This window comes from Corvus hawaiiensis, chromosome 5 (assembly GCF_020740725.1).
Source record: "Corvus hawaiiensis isolate bCorHaw1 chromosome 5, bCorHaw1.pri.cur, whole genome shotgun sequence".
NCBI classification, from domain to species: Eukaryota; Metazoa; Chordata; class Aves; order Passeriformes; family Corvidae; genus Corvus; species Corvus hawaiiensis.
Genome location: NC_063217.1, coordinates 47,639,577 through 47,657,818, shown reverse-complemented (window position 1 = coordinate 47,657,818; position 18,242 = coordinate 47,639,577). Strand labels below are relative to the sequence as shown.

Genomic DNA, 18,242 nt, shown 5'->3' with positions numbered 1-18,242 from the left:
ATATCTCAGAAACTAGGATTTCACTGAGCTAGATAATGATTGATTTTTGTGCAAGTACTGGCTTATGTGCTGGTTGAGTGTATATGAGGGCACAAATAATGAGCTGTATAGTAAAAAACTATGAAGTACTGTGTAAGCAAATGAGTATTACAAAAGGGTAAATTTCACAAAACCTTTTTGTTTTTTAAACTATCCTATTTGTTTACTTTTTAAAAAGCAATGCTTGAGCTGAAATATAATAGTGATTTTTTCATGGCAATTAGTCTTGCTTTGACATTGGTTTTTTTAAACAGGAGACTGAAATTTCACAGAATTGTTAGGATGCGGTGTTATGTGTAAGGCAACATTTACATGTTGCATCACTCCTGTTCACACAGCCTAACAAAGTATTTGCTCTGTCAGAATACAACTTAGACACAATGCACGGCACCCGCATATTGCCAGGGGTCTGAAATTTCCCTGCATCCTGCCTGTGAGCTCTGCTGGCCTCCTTGGTCTTTACGTTACCTGTAGAATTAATGACTTCTCGAAGACAAGCCTATGGTGTTGGTGTTAGCAGATGGTACTGTATTTCACACTGTTAATAAGTCAAGGCATCTATTTATGTGTCTATCTATGTAAAGTTATGTAGGCTTTAGAGCCCCTGTTATTTTCCCTCAAATATTTTCCTCTGGGGTTGTCTTTTTCAAGACTTAGTTATGAGTGAATTTTCAAAAAATGTTTTTTGACTATTTTAAGTCACTGGGTTTCTCTCTGTTGCTGGAAATTAAAGCTGTAGTACTTGTAATGGGAGCTGGATTTCTGACTTGTTACAACAGTCACTGCTTGTCTAAATCAGTGGCAAGAGACATGTTTAAAATCACACATATAATGGTTGCAGGTTGAGTAGAAGCTCCTAGCCCACTCATTTCCTTCAGAAAGCTGTTGTGAACACTTGAAAGCTGTTTAAGGAAGAAATTGATGTTGCCTCCATTTTAAAAATGCAGATGTATCTGAGCTGATAAGGAAGCGTTGGTTTCAGCAATTCAGATAAGAACTCTTTCCTACAAGACACTTCCTACATGACTAATCATAGCTTTCCAAAGTGGTCTGCATCCAGCTGACATGGTAGCTATTAGCAATAGGAGGTTAGATTTTTGTTTTGAAGTTGGATTTTTGGTTGTACAGAATATCCTGCTCCTGTACTGCGTTATACATGCTCAGATCATGTCAGCACTAAAATACTCAGGTGTTGGTTGAATAAAACCTTTTCTTATGCAAGGGACTCCAGCTTCTCTGGTTAGGAGGAGTTTACTCAAAAAACAGTTTGATGGTCTTCTCAAGGTCCATCTCTTGAAGTAGAGCAAATATCTAATATTTTGAGCTCTTAGGAGCATAGAACAGTGATTAAATGAAAAAATAAAATGCCTGTGTTGTACTTTGAAGTTTCTGTTGCAGCTGTGTTTTGTATTTACATTTTGTATCAACCATATAAAAACCAGAGAATACAATGGCATTACCTATGACAGTATGGTGTCAGGTATTAGTTCAACTTGAGGCAGGAATTGCTACCAGAAGGCAGCACAGAGTGCAGTTCCTCCACAGCTACCTTGTTTTCTGTCCTGCACCTTCCCTCCCCTGCCTCCTTCCATAGAAACTAGAAATGTTATTTCTGCAACAGGTGAATCAGGGATCCTGCAAACAATGCACCTCAGTTTCTCCTAGCATGGGACCATCCAGTGCTGTGGATAATGTAGTGATCCCATGAAAAAAAAAATAGACAATTAATTAAAATGCCATTTCTATCATGCACGTGGTCCTATTTCACTTATTTGCACTTTTGTCTTCTAACTTGTAGTGCCCTTTTCTTTGTTTATTCCCAGTTTTCAGTCCTTAACAACTGCCAGTACCAGTCCTTGGTATTATGCTTCTGCAATGCCTTTGCAGTTACGCCTTTCCAAACCAGCTGTAGGCAACCCTGGATCCAAAATACCAGTAACAGGCCTTTTCATTAAACTTGTCATAGGAGACATACTTGCCTCTTGGGTTAGATTGAGGCTGTTGTTGCAGCCTGTTCTTTCCTGCCATAGGGACGTTGTTTTTTCTCGTGCATGGCATCATTCAGGTTCGTTGGCATGGGGGTCACATGTATGAAATCCAAGTCTGAGAAGGTCTGCAATGCAGTGCTGAGTAGCAGCATCCTTGGCCTGAGGTAACCACTGCAAAAAGTCTTGAGTACAAAGTGCCCCTCAGCTTTTGGTATGGGACCTCCCCGATACCAAGTAGCATTCTGTTGGATGAAATTGCGGATTCTTTCTCTTGCTTCCTCTGCTTCTTTCTCTCCATTGAGAGATCAGCGTCTAAACAAAGGGCTGGCAAAGAGAAATTGAATTCTAACAGGATCAGGTGAGTTGGGTCTCCTCTTACCAGGTAGTCTCCAATATGCTGCTGGTAAGTGAATTTGCCAACTCCTCTTCCCGAACTCTGGTTGTTTGCAGCCATTTTCAAGAAAAATCCTGCAATTGGAAAGAAAATTGGTATACCTTCCAATTTCCGAGTCTGTATGGAACAATCAATTCACGTTTGCACAAGCTTTTCCTTTACAGTTATTAAGACTACAGACTTGGGCAGATTCTCTTGTAACATTCTTGGCTCTAGGAGCTGGGGGTTGAAGAAAAATGCCATGTACTGCAAGATGTGAACACATTGTGTGCTAGTGAAACTGTAAACCTTCATGATTGTGTGCATTTTTCTTGTGCTGTGGAAAAAAATCAAAACTAATATCACATAAATCCATAGGTCTGTCCAATCTATAAATCTGTGTCATAGAGATTATATTCAGATGGGTGTGGAATATATTTTGGAAGAAATTATTTCACATACAATAAAAAAAGTTGCTTGATTGTTGTGAAAATCCACTCTTCTACAGACAAAAGCTGTTTATTTGAGCAAAAGACTTGTGAACAGATAGCCAGTGTAAGGCCTTTTTTGTCGTGCCCAAGGGTGTATCTGAATGTCAGTGTGGACTCTATGCATGTTTGGGGTTTTTTGTCACATGTAATATATTACCTAGTTTCACAATTTGCATTTCATCTTTCCCAAAGTTTTATGAACTCTTCTGCTGGTATACATTGTTTGTTTGTATGGTTTGTAAATACAGTCTCTACTCTCAAGGCTTATCTACAAAAAAAAACCCCAAAACCCTAACCAGTGCAAAGGAGAGGAACAATGGAATCATACAGATTAACAGTTAACTGTGTATTCTTGGTTCAGAATGAGTGCCTCCTCCTTCATTAATCTAATAAAATGAAAAAACTAAAAATTGTTTAATGAAATGTCATTTTATTTCAGAAAAAAGACAGCTCCACAAATCCAAAATAGTTATTTCAGAATAACTGGATAGACAAGCCCTTGCTAAATCTGCTCACTTGTTGCTTACTAGCATAAATGTTAATCTGGTTTTGATGAAGTGCTATAAACTCAGTTTTGTGGGTGGGAAATGTGCAGATTTTGGGTTCTTCATTTGTGGTCCTTCCAAGATATGCCAGGAGTTCCATGATGTGCGATTACAGCATTGTGGAACTGCAGTTATCAAAATAAGTGAAAACCACTCACCTAGCTAATGTTTGCTAGTGTAAAGCTGGCCCTGGCTGATGGCTTCTAGACACTGCAGTCTTTGTTGGCACTGGTCTTGTATGTGTTTCATGAAACACGTGTGTATCAAGGTTATGTCTAGGGGTGAGAGTCGGTAGATTGATAAATAGAATCATAGAATGTCCTTGCTTGTATGGGACCTTAAAGATCTTCTAGTTCCAGCCTCCTTGCCATGGGCAGGGACATCTTTCACTAGACCCGGTCAAGTATTTGGGTCAAATATTTTAAATAAAATCCTGCATGCAAAATTGAAGGTCTTTTCTGGATTTAGGTAATGGTGCACTGTAAAAAAAAAAGGTGACATTTCCAACATTACAAGATGATTACAAAGCAAGTGTCACAATGTTTGTGTTGTGCCTTGGGCAGAAGCACCCAATGCCATACACATAAAAAGAACATTCAGAGATGGTCACAATGGCATTTTGCCTTTAAAACACCGTTTTACTCGGTAAAAAAAGATAGTTCCCAGGCTTCACCTGTGTTAGAAAAAGTGACAAGTTTCACACATTCTTATGCTGTGATCCTATCTTACTTCATCTGCCAAGCATAGTCAAAGTGGGTAACACAACAATCCCTCTGCAGACTTTGTATGGTATAGATGACTTGGCTATTTTCTGTCCCTGGTGTCACTTAAAACCTTTTATATACAAGGATAATACCGTTTGAATAAAATGTAAAGCTGATCTACTTGCTTCTAAGTTTCTGTTGTGAGATTCTAAATATTTTCCCCAAAACATTTCAGTGAGTATCCCTTCACCTGTTATTTGAAGTATTGTCTGTCATGTCCACGAATAGAAATTGTGCACCAAAGGACCAGAAAGAAATTGTTAACACTGTCATCATTCTCTCTGTATTGTTCTCTAAAATTCAGGAAATCTCATTTGTTAGGTCTTAATTAATGTGCTCTTCAGGAAGCCTCAGATGTGTTGAAAGCATGGGGGTTTTTTATACCTGAACTGTTTTTCCCTTGATGATTAGCTTCACACAGGAGATGACTTCCCACGTTATGCTATTACCCATCTCTTGTCAAGAGAAAACAAGTCAAACTGGCAGATTTGGGCAGAGCTGCCATGTAATATTTTATGCACATTAACTAAAAGCTGTGTTCTGGATTTGGCTTTAACAGCTCACAGAGCATCCAGAAGCTGAGTACTGATCATATTTCTTCTACTGTGATCTCAAGAGTGGAGCCCTTTCCTTCACAGAGCTTGCTGAGATTATGTTCTGAGTTGAAGTGCAGCAGCTCAATCCGTGGACTGTGTCCATTTGACTTCTGTATATGGTTGACTATATACTGACTGAATACTGTAGGTGATATTTCTATGCTTGGTGTCACTTCCCTCTCAAAATCCCTGCATGTGAGCATAAGAAGTACTGAGAAGTAAACTGATCTGCTTTCTTGTTGCTTTTTGCTTTTGAGTGTGATACTAGTGTATTTTGTGGCCTCCCTCTGTTGTGACATCATTTAGTTGTGCACTGTGTCCCATCTCTGCCACGCTGTTGTGCAACCACCTAACATCATCTTCCTTTTAAACCATTGGTGAGGATTTATTTAAAAAACCCATTGAGTACCTATTGTAACCTGTGTCATTTGGCTTACCCTCATGCATGTGTTTGTTGACTGCTTCAGAAAACCCAAGTTTTAAATATAGAACTTCTTTTAACCATATTTGACTCTTCCCAAGCAGATTGAGTTTATTCAGGTGTTCACTAATTCTAGCTGTTACTATATTGAATCTTTTTCTTGTACAGGTATCAAGATTACAGGCCTGTATATAGTTCCCCAAAATGGGCATTAATGATTGGTTTGTAACTTCCGTGTCTTCACGTACCAAGATAATCTTAAGTGAAGGTCACGTACCACTAGTAATTCACCTGTTTCATTCTCCAGTGCTCTCTTGAGTGGATCCAGTTTGGTCTTGGCAATTTGGTGATGTTCATTTTGATTATGGGGGTGATTACCTCTTCTGTGCTTAATTTAGTTTCAGATAGATCTTTGCCAAGCTTCTCCATGCTCCCAAATATGCACATGCTCACTCACCAGGATCCTGGAATAAGAGTTATTGTTTCTTCTAAGATGTATACCATGCAAAAAGTTCCTTCAGTTCTTCACAATGCCTTCTTGTCTGTAAGACCTCCGTTTCTTGCTGGAGCATCACCTTGCCCCACTGAACTGGCTGGTGCATTTTGTGCTCCTAGTGGGTTGCAAGAAGTTACGTCTGGTTTGAATTCCTTTCACCAGTTGCTACTTAAACTGTTTTTGCCTGTCTACTTGTATTTTTACCTCTAAACTACTAAAATTTGTGGTCCTTTTGTTTTTCTGCAGCTCGTAAATTAAGCTTTTTGAATGTCCTCTTAATTCTAGTAAACTCTTTTAGCTTGCTGTTGGTCATACTCGCTTCTTTCACCATATCAAGCCCTTCCCCATAGAAGGTATGCATTAGCAAAGCATCTCCAGAATTATCTTCATTAGTAGTTTTTATGCTGTCTGTAAGGACATAATTTTCTTACCTACCAATTCTAGCTTATTTTTAAAAACTTGGTATTTTTTTCATAGCTCCTCTTTCTGAAAGTTGGTGCATCATGCTGGATTATTTTAGCAAGCATTTCCCCTGTAGATAAGTTGAATCTGAGTGTGTTATAGTTACTATTAAAGACGACTTCTACTGAAAGGTTTTGCTTCAGGTGTCGCTTGGTACCATCTCAGTAGTTGTATTTACCCTTGTGGCCTTCCTAGCCTCTTTCTCTGTAGAACAGTCACTGATAGCATCCGAACATTTCACCTCTTAGGTCACCCAAAGCCCTTGTGTTTTCTGCCCTTGCTGCCTCTCTTATTTCTCCCAGCACATCAGTTATCAGTTGCTCATACAACCCCATCATTGATTCAGAGGTTGTATGGATAATGTAGAGTGATCAATTCTAAATGAAAAGAACTGCAAATACTTATATGCAAGGAGAAATGTATTTACATAACCATTTCTGAAAGTATTGTTTAAGTTGACTGAGCAGGCAGCAGATGAAGGATAAAAGGGGAGGAAAATGCCAAAATAAGGCATTGTAATTGATGATGGATGTGTCATTGATGAACAAGAAAATTGAGGTGATTTGATTAGTCTTTTCCAACTAACATTATATGCGACTACTTATAAAAGAAACTTCTTACAGATGACATTCTTTAGAATATTAATATTCTAATAATCATTACTTTTCAATTGGAATTATAAGATGAAGTCTCTGCCTTTTTCCCTGTGTTTTGCAAGGCTGCTCTTCAAAGAAATGGTGAAGCCTATTTGACTAGATTATAAAGTCATTTAATTCTAAAATTTGCAAATTATCACTGTAAAGCAAAAAGAGTATTTTGTGTATTTAATTTTATTAATTATTTTATATTTCATGTTTTAAATAAATTCCAAAATATAAGGTATAAATATTTATTTCATACTCAGCACTGGAGCTGAAATGCAGTCAATTTGCAAGTGTTGCTCATAACATTTTATTCTGACCCCAGTTTCAATAATATGAGTGAAGTGCTGATTTGAAGCCATGTTAACAGAATGGTCAAATTAATTTATTCCCTCTTAATAATGTGAAAATACTATGAACTGAAGCCTGGAAAGTTTCTAGTTGGAAGGGGAAGGTGGAGAAGTAAAGTAAGTACATAAAGATGGAATAGGAGAAGTAGTAAAAATAGTAAGATAGGTGAGAAGAAGAGGGAAATAAAAGATTACTCGTTGACTGTAGTAGGAAAAACATTGATGTACATACAGACTGGGGAATGAGAGGCTGGAGAGCAGCGCTGCAGAAAGGGCCCTGGGGGTCCTGGTCCATGGCAAGCTGAACATGAGCCAGCAGTGCCCTGGCAGCCAGGAGGGCCAAGCGTGCCCTGGGGGGCATCAGGCACAGCATCGCCAGCCGGGCAGGGGAGGGGATTGTCCCACTCTGCTCTCCTCTGCTCTGGGGCAGCCTCCCCTCCAGTGCTGGGGGCAGGTCTGGGTGCCACAGTATAAAAATACATTAAGTTGTTAGAGAGTGTCCAGAGGAGGGCCATAAGAATGGTGAAGGACCCTGAGGGGAAGCTGTGTGAGGAGCAGCTGAGGTCACTTGGTCTGTTCAGCCTGGAAGAGACTGAGGGGAGACCTCATTGCAGTTACAACTTCCTCATGAGGGAAGGCACTGATCTCTTCTCTGTGGTGCCCAGTGACAGGACCTGAGGGAATGGCCTGAAGCTGTGTCAGGGCAAATTTAGGTTGGATATTAGGAAGAAGTTCTTCACCTAGAGGGTGGCTGGGCACTGGAACAGGTTCCCCAGGGAAGTGGTCACAGCACCAAGGCTGACAGAGTTCAAGTGTTCAGTCAACACTCTGAGGCACATGATGTGACTCTTGGGGTGTCCTGTGCAGGGCCAGGAGCTGGACTCAATGATCCTGATGGGTCCCTTCCAACTCAGAATATTCTATGACTCTAGGAAGATTTTGACAGCAAGTGGTAAAAGAAGAGAATGCAACAGCAAAAAACCCCAGCAGTTTTGGTTCTCTGGTGATTCAGTGTGCATCTTCTTCAGATTTGCCAAAAATGGCTAAGCTGGACACAAAGATAATGTAAGTAGTTTCTGTGTAGTGTTCTGCCGTATCTTTCAAGCCAGCATAGATTTCCTTTCAGTGTTAAATAACATCAGCTGCATTCCCTTAGGAGAAGAGAGTGGATCTTTACTGTAATTTTTTCTTTATGTAGCTCAGCAAGCCACTATTCCCTCAGCTGTCAGCATCTATCACCAAAGAAACAGCGTATACTCCTCTGCTTCTCTGATAATCCATCTCAAAGTTCCTCTCCCTGTGTCATTGAGTGCTGCCAGAGATGTATTCTGTGCTTCTGAATCTGGGAAAACTACAAATGCTACTTCAGGGTGGAAGCCCCAGAATTTCTTTTTCATATTGCAGTTCCATCCCCAGCTACACCTTCATCATATGCATGTAGAAATGGAAGAGATTCTTGTAAAGACCAGTTTTCTGAAATACTATAGTTTTGTGAGGGGTGTTACTCAGCTTTTCTAACACATCCTCTGTGAAACTGTTTTGCCAAATGGCAATGAGATACATGCATATACAGAAGAGTTTCAGGGAAGGGAGGAGGTGTTGCATTTTAATTCTTGTTTAGGAAGAGGTCAAAGATTACTAGTGCCCCATTTTTGGGATCTGCTGTTTGTGAAATCCTTCAGAGATCAATGGTGTTCCTATTTAAAGATTTAAGTGTCTCTTCCAGCCCATTACCTTTTCCCCCTTAGTCTATGCTTCTAGATTTGTCTCCGAAAGTAATGGCAGCACCTTGCTATGAAGCAGTTAGGGAACTAAGCTTCCTAATTAATATCCAGGGAGTGAAGATTCCTTTTATTCCTTTGCCATACCTGCTTTTTCTTGTCAAACAGATTGATCTTTGCTTTTGGTTATTTCCAAAAACAGTTGTTGCCTTCCGTGTTACAGCATCTCTCTTCTAGCCCTTTAGCCGTTTTTGTGCCACATAGTGATGAGAAGGGATGGTGGGAGTTGTGGTTATTGCAAGCTGTCTGGGGTACAGTGACTGTGAAATAATAGAGTTTTCAGTATTTGATGGAAGAAGGAGGGGCATCAACAAAACGTCTATGCTGGACTTCCAGAGGGCAGACTTCAGCCTATCCAGGATGCTGATTTGGAGAGTACCTTAGTAAAGAGCACTTAAAGGGGTCCAGGAAGGATGGACATAGTTCAGGAAACAAATCTTGAAGGCGTAGGAGCAGACTGTCCCTGTGTGCTGAAAGATGAGCCGACAGGGAAAAGGACCAGCCTGCATGGGCAGGGAGCTTTTGCAGGAACTCGGGGATAAAAAAGAGGGTATGTCACCTTTGGAAAAGGGGGCAGGTAACTCAGGAAGGGCTTAAGAATGTTGTTAAGTCATGCAGAAAAAAAATTAAAGAGGTAAAAGTTAAGTTAGAACTTAATCTGGCCACTTCTGTAAAGGATAATAAAAAATGTTTTTATGAATACATTCATAGCAAAAGGAGGGGCAAGAAAAACCTCCATTCTTTCTTGGATGTGGGTGGGAATATAGTTACCAAAGACAAGGAGAAGGCTGAGGTACTTAGCACCTTCTTTGCCTCAGTTTTCAACAGTAAGACAGGTGGTCCTGAGGACAGCTGTCCTCCTGAGGTGGTAGACAGGGACAGGGAGCAGAATAGCCCCACTGTGATCCAGGGGGAAGCCATTGGTGACCTGTTGAGCCACTTAGATGCTCACGGGACCTGATGCAATCCATTGTAGGGTGATGAGGGAGCTGGCGGAAGAGCTCCCCAAGCTGCTCTCCATCGTTTTTCATCAGTCCTGGCTCACTGGGGAGGTCCCAGATGACTGGAAGCTGGCCAATGTGATACCCATCCATTAGAAGGGCCAGAAGGAGGATCCAGGAAAATACAGGCCTGTCAGCCTGACTTCAGTGCCCAGCAAGGTTATGGAACAGATCATCTTGAGTGCGATTGTACAGCACCTACAGGATGGCCGAGGGATCAGACCCAGCTAGCATGCATTTAGGAGGGGCATGTCCTGCCTGACCAAACTGATCTTTTATGAGCAGGAGACCCACCTGGTGGCTGAAGAGAAGGCTGTGGATGTGTCTACCTGGACTTCAGCAAAGCCTTTGACACTGTCTTCCACAGCATACTCCTGGAAAAGCTGTCAGCCCTCGGTTTGGACAGTTGTGCTGTTCACTGGGTAAAAAACTGGCTGGATGGCCAGGCCCAGAGAGTGATGCTGCATCCAGTTGGCAACCAGTCACTAGTGGGGTCCCCCAAGTATCAGTGCTAGGCCCAGTCCAGTTTAGTATCTTTCTTGATGATCTGGATGAGGGGATCAAGTCTATCACAAGCAAATTTGCAGATGATACCAAGCTGGGTGCAAGTGTCGATCTGCTGGAGGATAGGAGGGCTTTGCAGAGGGACCTGGACAGGCTGGATAGATGGGCTGAATCTGACCACATGAGGTTTAACAAGGCAAAGTGCCGGGTCCTGCACTTTGGCCACAACCCCCTGCAGCACCACAGGCTGGGGACTGAGTGGACAGTGGCCAGGCAGAAAGGGACCTGAGGGTGCTGGTTGACAGCAGCTGAACATGAGCCAGTGTGTGCCCAGGTGGCTGAGAAGGCCAGTGGCGTTCTGGCCTGTATCAGCAATAGTGTGGCCAGCAGGACCAGGGGAAGTGATTCTTCCCCTGTACTCAGCACTGGTGAGGCCGCACCTTGAGTACTGTGTCCAGTTCTGGGCTCCTCAATTTAGGAAGAATATTGAGGTACTGGAGTATGTCCAGAGAAAGGCAACAGGGCTGGTGAAGGGTCTGGAGCACAAGTCCTGTGAGGAGCAGCTGAGGGAGCTGGAGTTGTTCAGCTTGAAGAAAAGGAGGCTCAGGAGAGACCTTAGCACTCTACAACTGCCTGAAAGGAGGGTGTAGCCAGGTGAGGGTTGGTCTCTTCTCCCAGGCAACCAGTGACAGAACAAGAGGACAAAGCCTTAAGCTGCACCAGGGGAGGTTTAGATTGGACATGAGGAAGAATTTCTCCACAGAAAGAGTGATTGGTCATTGGAGTGGGCTACCCAGGGAGCTGGTGGAGTCACCATCCCTGGAGGTGTTTAAGAAGAAACTGGATCAGTGCTATGGTCTAGTTGACAAGGTGGTGTTTGGTCATAGACTGGACTTGATCTCAAAGGTCCAATCTAGTTGATTCTGTGATGTCCTGTTCTACCTTCTTTTAACCTTGAGATGGAGGCACTCCAGTTGTTTCTTTGTCTACCCCTGTACAGGATCATACTTGTCTTCCTATCGGTCCTTCCCTACCCTAGGCATGTAGGTGATTGAAAAAGCTCTTCTCTAATAAATCTCCTGCCCCCTTATTTGTCAACACTTAGCCCAGGTTGCAGTACAGCAGGGTCACTATGTTAATGTGTGGAACTGATGCCAACCCTTGTCATGGCAGTCTTAGAGGTTCAGACATACAGTCAGAAAATTGTGTTGTTTCTCAAAGGTCAGATCTACTAGAGAAGCATTCAGTAATCAGTAGTTTGGACAGTACAGCCCCCTGAGAAGGAACAGATTTGAATACTCACTGGATATGAGGAGCTGGTCTGTCACCCAAGTAAGCCTCTTCCAAATGAGGCCTTACTCTGTCAGTGTATTTGCAGCGTATTTTTGGTCTTCTCTTTCTGTGTTTTTAACTCTTCTCTTTTCCTTGAGTTTATGAACATTCTTGCCCACTGATGCTCTGCCCTAGCACTGCTGTGCCTGTGAAATCAAGCTGCTTTTTTGTCTTTGGTGGTTTACGACTCAAAACAGTTGGTTCCCCACCACCACCACCCCCACAGCTGCCAAGAGATCATCTGATATACCAGACCTCTAAATTAAGATAGTGTGTGACTTGCAAATTCTGAATTGGTGGGCTGTTCAGTTCATTTTCCCTGTCATTAGCTGTTAGAAAGCAATATGTGAAATCTGTGACATGATGTTTTTTGAAATTTTACTATACTAAGCCTGTCCAGTTCAACCATCTTAATTAATTACTACTGGCTGTGTTCTGAAGAGGAAGCAGTTAAATTGCAGCTGGAAACAGTAGAGTGAGAAATGTCTTACTTAAGCATTTTGTAATTCTTGTCTTTAAGAATTTGTTTCTTTGTAGAGGTGTTCGTTGTTTGCTTATTTATTATGTTTTTTTACATAAGAAAAGTAGTTTAAGCTCTTCATCCCTGTGCTTATTTATCTCTGGAGTTGCAGCTAGCTCATCTACAGTCAGCAGTCTGACATTACTTGTTTTCCTGAAGCAACATCTGTAAGTTTGTCCCTAAAGCATAATTGTCAACCATGAATTTAAATAACTCAGTACTGCTATAAAGTGACCAAGGAAGCTGCATGATTAGGGTGACAAGTCATGTGGCTGGTGAACAGACACACAGCCCCTTTCCTGCTCATGAAGAGCATAATTCTTCAGTCAGGGTTAGGGAGCTTTATTTCTGTAGTAGCAAATGTGTAAGAGCATAATAGCATGAATTTAAAATAATTATTTTGAGTTATTTGAAATACATGTTTATAGAAGGAAATATTTTTGTATATAAGTCCAGTCTTGTCACCATACAAACAAATGACAATGAGCTATTTCCCAAGAAAGCTTCCAACTTCATTTAAAATGAAGGTGTAAGATGGGTGCAGTGTGTAAAACTGGAATGCAAGCTGGTATCTGAGCAGCAAAGGAAAAGCCTGATCATTTCCATAGCGGAGAAGTTTAGGACTGTGTTTGCAAGATTGTGGTGTTGTTGCAACTTGTTTTCTTACTCCATTAATCAGAATGATAAAGTGGTGACAGGAGGTATGCCACTTGCATCCGAATGTCTTCCTGATGTACCCTCATGATTAATGTGATTCATTTTAGAGATGTCTGCAAGAGAGCAGCATCAAGCACAGACTATTGTGATTGGAAGGAAAGATTCTGTCATAAATTCTAACACAGTAAAGAGAAAGTTGTTTGCTTTGCCAAGAGTCAGGACATCTTTCAAAACAGTTTTATGCAAAACTGTGAAACAAAGGTCTCTTCTGCGATTAGAAGCCCCTCTGCTCTTCCCTTAATTCAAAAGAGGTAAAACACTTTTCTGAAGGGAGTTTGTATGACAAACTACAGAAGTTTTAAGATATTTTTACTGCTGTTTTCTAAGGGCAGTATGACCTGATTAGAATAAAGGTTTTGTTTGATCTATGTTAAATGGGAGCTTGTTGCATACCTGCAATTTCCAAATCTACTAAACCTGAAGATAATTACAGACATGGTATAAAAAAGTCACAAGTATTAAAGTCTGCATGAAACATTTTTAAATCCCTCCTCCCCCCCCCCCTTTTTTTTTTTTTTTTTTTTTTTTTTTGTGTCCTTTGTCAGCAGGGTGCTGTAGAAGAGTTAACAGCAAGCATATGTGTGTCCTTAGGTATTTTTTTGCCAAGTTTTACTTGTTTCCCCATCTGTATAAGAGCCACCCTTACTGGTGCGTATCCCTGTGGGGACCTTCTGAGCATGAGAACAGCCATATGTCAAGGCCAGAGCTGACCCTCAAAATCAGTGTTGCCTCTTTATTGTGAGAATGCCCTTCCTGCAGACAAATTAATTTATGATAATTCTAAATCACTGTATAGTGATGTACATAAGATGTATGATGAGATGTCATTAATGTAATAAGATTATTTGTTGATTTTAATAGCCTTCAGGATGGCAAGTTGAGAATGAGAGAAACAGATTAAGATTTTTATCAGATAGCATTATGTAAAGATTTTAGCAGTAAAAAACAAGAACAGGAAACATTTGTTCTTAGAACAGTTCCTGCAGCTGTTATTAATCATGCAGATAATGCATAATATAAGATGGTTACATAACATCCTTGGTTTAAAGTTGCCCTTAAAATGTGTCATTTGAATCTGAAAATGAACCTTTCTTCTAAAGCAGTGGCAGCATTACCATCTTGAGAGCTGCTGAAGACTCTTTAGCACAAGATAGGAAGGGAAACGGATGGTGCTTGGAGCTAGGACTCCCACGTAGCCTGTGGACAGTTTGTTGAAAAGAAATTCCAGATTTTAGCAGAAGCTGCTCAGAGCCTGCAGCGCTGGAGATCCCTCAGGGCCCCTTTTGTTTGATGCAGGTGACCAGGGGATGTTCAAGGCGGCTGACCTTGAACAGGGGTCATCAAATCAGGTGTTGGTAATGAAGCAGCGCAAAAATACCTAAGGCTCACTGAGAACAGTATCAAATCTAAAATATGTATTTCTTGTATTCCCAGGCAACACATTATCAAAAAGACTGCAGGCAAAAATACCTACCTTACTATAAATAGTAGGTATATAGGTTGACAGCGATTGCCGTCTTGTGTACAGTGATGTTCCTTGAAATGCACAGTACCTGCTTTGGCTCAGTTACAGCTGCCATAAAACTTTCAAATAATATGAGCATCTTGCATGATAGTCTACTATACTTAATAAAAATGGAGTTACACTCTCTTTAATTACACTAGCAAGTAAGAGAGTGTTTGGCTTGGTAACTGTGAATGTGAGTTTTGGAAGGCAAGTCCCTCTTAAGGATTTTTGTTAGTAAGTCTTGCCAAGTTTTGCAAGATATGGGAGGAGGGGATAACTGATAGCTTTATTAAATCTGTTTTCTTAATATTAAGTAATTTGTTTGATATACCTTTCAGGTGCAGTAGGCACTGCCGTTAATGATACTTAGTTTTTACTTCCCTGATGCTATATAAATAGCTTGTTAATTTTAAGAATCGCTCTCTGCTGCCATGTTTTTTTGAGGGCTTATAATGTCATATAATGAGTAGTTCATGTGGCACAATATTATCTTTTAGGTACCTAGATTCTGTAATTAGCATACAAGCTTGTAACTCCAGATTAGTATTTTTGCCTATTAAATCTATACTATTAATGAGTGCTCTTTCTCATGAGAAAGGAAAGTTCTTAAAAACCATGGAGACAGGATCTTCCTGCTTTCTCCTTCCTGAAGCATATGTAAGCATAGCATTTATGAGAGCCATTTAGCCAAACTGATGAGCAACTGGGAATGCTGGCTTGTGGATACAGGGGGAGAGCCACTCCAGGTTGGCTGCTCATGCGTGTGTGTGTGTGTGTGTGTGTTCACTTGCCCTTGCCCATCAGTCAGGTGGTGTCTGGCCCTCTAACTCCCTGCCTCTCCAGCACTGAGTGTTTGTAGTTGCAGAGTTGAAGCATGCTGTCCAGTGGAGATCTCAGCCCCATCTCCAGGGATGGGAGCAGCAGTTGATCTTCCTTGGAGAAGCGGCCACAGCATGGCACACAGCTTTCCCTGAAGCTGCTGTGGGCTAGAAGGCCAGCACACCAAATGTCAGGTGCCTGGCTGCAGATAAATAATTCCTGGTGTGGTGGGCAAGGCAAGATACTCTGTATTTCAGTCATGGGACTGGAGTGTCTGTGTGCCCTTGCTTAAGAGGAGAAGGAAGTAGCTCACCTTTCTAAAAGACAGGGATATAAGCTGTCTAAAGATTTGGGTTGACACTGATTTGCTTCATTTATGCCATTTGTTGTGCAACTATAAACTTGAAAAGTTTTGGGGTTTTTCTCTAATGAGATTATTTGGTAAATGCAGGCCTATTAACCCTAGAAATACAAAGGGCACAGTCCCAGCCTGAGTCATAATAGTTTTTTAATTTTAAGGAGTGAGCAAGACTCTGTGGTTATGTGTCTTTATTGAGAACATCTCTGTTAATAATGTTTCATATGAGTAAAGCATAATTTTGGAAGTCTGCCATCATTGTTTTAGAAATGGTGTGCAGACAAGAATGGATGTAGTTTAATTTTAGTGAAGTTAAAGGATCCTGCTGTGTTCCGAATATTTAGTGCTTGGCTCCAATTTCTCTGGAGTCTAGACCTTTGAATAGACTGACTTTTCTGTGGTCCATTTCAAATTAATTTCAGGTTTTCTGAGTTACTAATTCAATTGATAAAACTGGATTTGGTAACCAAACCAAGGCATCTGTCAGAATAAATGGTACTGAAGTATTCTGCTAATGTCAGTAGCAGCATCATCCTTACCCACACTTTCATTAGTGTTTATGATATGCAGAAGACAGTTATTTTATAATAGGGGCAGATATAAAAAGAATATAATGCCTTCTGGATCAGTCTAAATTGTTAATTCAGTAGTAGAAACCTTAAACAAAGTAATAGATCCTAATAATTTGCGTGGTCAAACACTTAAAAGGTTGGACATGTTTGTTGTTACTGTATTTTGTACCTTGGAAACACTCCGGGGATCTCCATGTTAGGAATGTTAGAGGTCCTTATTTTGAGTATAGATAATTCTAAAGACAAGCCTTATGGAAACTTGCATAACTGCTTCCCTAAATTTACTGAGTTACCCAGGTGTATTTCTGAGAGACGTCCTGTGCTGTTATTTCTGATAGTAAAAGCTGTGTCCTCAGTATGATACACAGGACACTTGGTAGTTGCCAAAGTGATTACTCTTTCTGAAATAAAGTAGCAAAGTGTTGAGATTTCAGTAAAATACAATGCAGACTACTCCCAAGTTATGGACATATTAAATATGTGTTCCTGGAAATACGTACTGTATATGGATATATAGTGCTTGCTGCTGTTTATCATGGATGAGACCATTTGTTGTTATTTTTTTGGTTTTTAACTTCTTGATAATAGTGAAATGTGACATCTCCCCATGTAATACTGTATAATGATGTTTCAAGACAGTAAATCTGTATGTGGCATAATATTGTGAGATATGTAAGTTTTCCCATGTTTGAAGCTGCTTTATGTGTGGGGTTTTACTGTAAGAAAATTGTATCATTTGGTTGCATGCCGCAAAATAAATTGCAACAAAGATTGCTTTAAAGTCCTTTGCTTCTCAGCTTTGGGAAGGAGGAAACAGCATCATCCATTTGTGTAAGAAAGCAGTTCCTTCAGGCTGAGACAGCGCACAAAATTTGTTTCGTAATAAAAAGCTTTTAAAAATAAACGTCAAGGGGAATTACTGTTGTCAACTCAAAAGCTTTCAGTTAAAATTCATATGAGTTAGCCATGGAGAAAGGTGTTATTATTCTGTTATTATGCAGTAAGGTGCATTACTGCTGAAGACCTGTATTTTTCAGGAAACTGCAATCTGCATACAATTTGCTCTTTGTTTTACCACAGCACAGTACAGAACACATATGGATACTTTCTTGGTGCAGAGACGGTGATGATGACAACAGCGATGATGATTTTTAAAATGAGCTTTAAATTAAGAGGCTGTTATTGCCTTAGGGGTGTCTGTATTCTTGCCCACGTTAAGGTTTGACAACAGGAGGGGCCTGCATGTGCTGTGTATTTGTTAATTTGGCTAATCACAGAAGGGTACTGTAACTTATCTTGATGCAATGTGTAAGAGAAACTAAAGTGTTTCAATGGCAGGAAGTACAGGACTTAAAATTGATGTGGCTCCCATTCTTTATCTTCTTTTGTTTTGCAGTCCACTCCTTTACACCTAGCAGCTGGCTACAACAGAGTTCGGATAGTCCAGCTTCTGCTTCAGCATGGTGCAGATGTACATGCAAAGGACAAAGGGTATGTAAAATTAATTGATTTAGTACCTGTTTGCAGCAGTGGTTTTGTATTAGTCAAGATAACGAATTATTTCTTTGGTTCATGTTGCAGCATAATCTCAAACAGTTGTCTAAGAACGCGATACTTGCTTCCAAAATCTGAGTGTGCTTCAGATTAGTTGTGATTGCACTTGTTTCAAATCTTCTTTTACACCTTTAAATTTTTTCCAAACTCTGTTCTTTACTTCCGTTCACAGACTACCCTTTGAAATTATGGACTAACAGCATTACTTTTGGAAAGGGGATGGGGAGAAGATACAAGGGCTTAGTGAAAGATGTGCATTGAAAAACCTATCTGTGGTCTCATTATCCTATTTCACATATATGAATGCAATTCCACGTACCATCAGTAATGCTCATGTGCTCACAGCTAGTGGTCCTTGTACATCTATTTCCATTGAAGCTGACAGCAAAAATCAAGATACAGTAGAGGCTA

The 18,242-nt window shown here is 40.6% G+C and overlaps 1 protein-coding gene across 1 annotated transcript in view; it reads left to right on the top strand.

Moving 5' to 3' along the window:
• TNKS (tankyrase) overlaps nucleotides 1–18,242 on the top strand; it is a 138,302-nt gene that overhangs the window by 74,825 nt on the left and 45,235 nt on the right. The window contains exon 6 of the mRNA XM_048302994.1: nucleotides 17,674–17,768. Coding sequence (XP_048158951.1) covers nucleotides 17,674–17,768 — 95 coding nt within the window. The remainder of the gene's footprint in view (nucleotides 1–17,673; nucleotides 17,769–18,242) is intronic.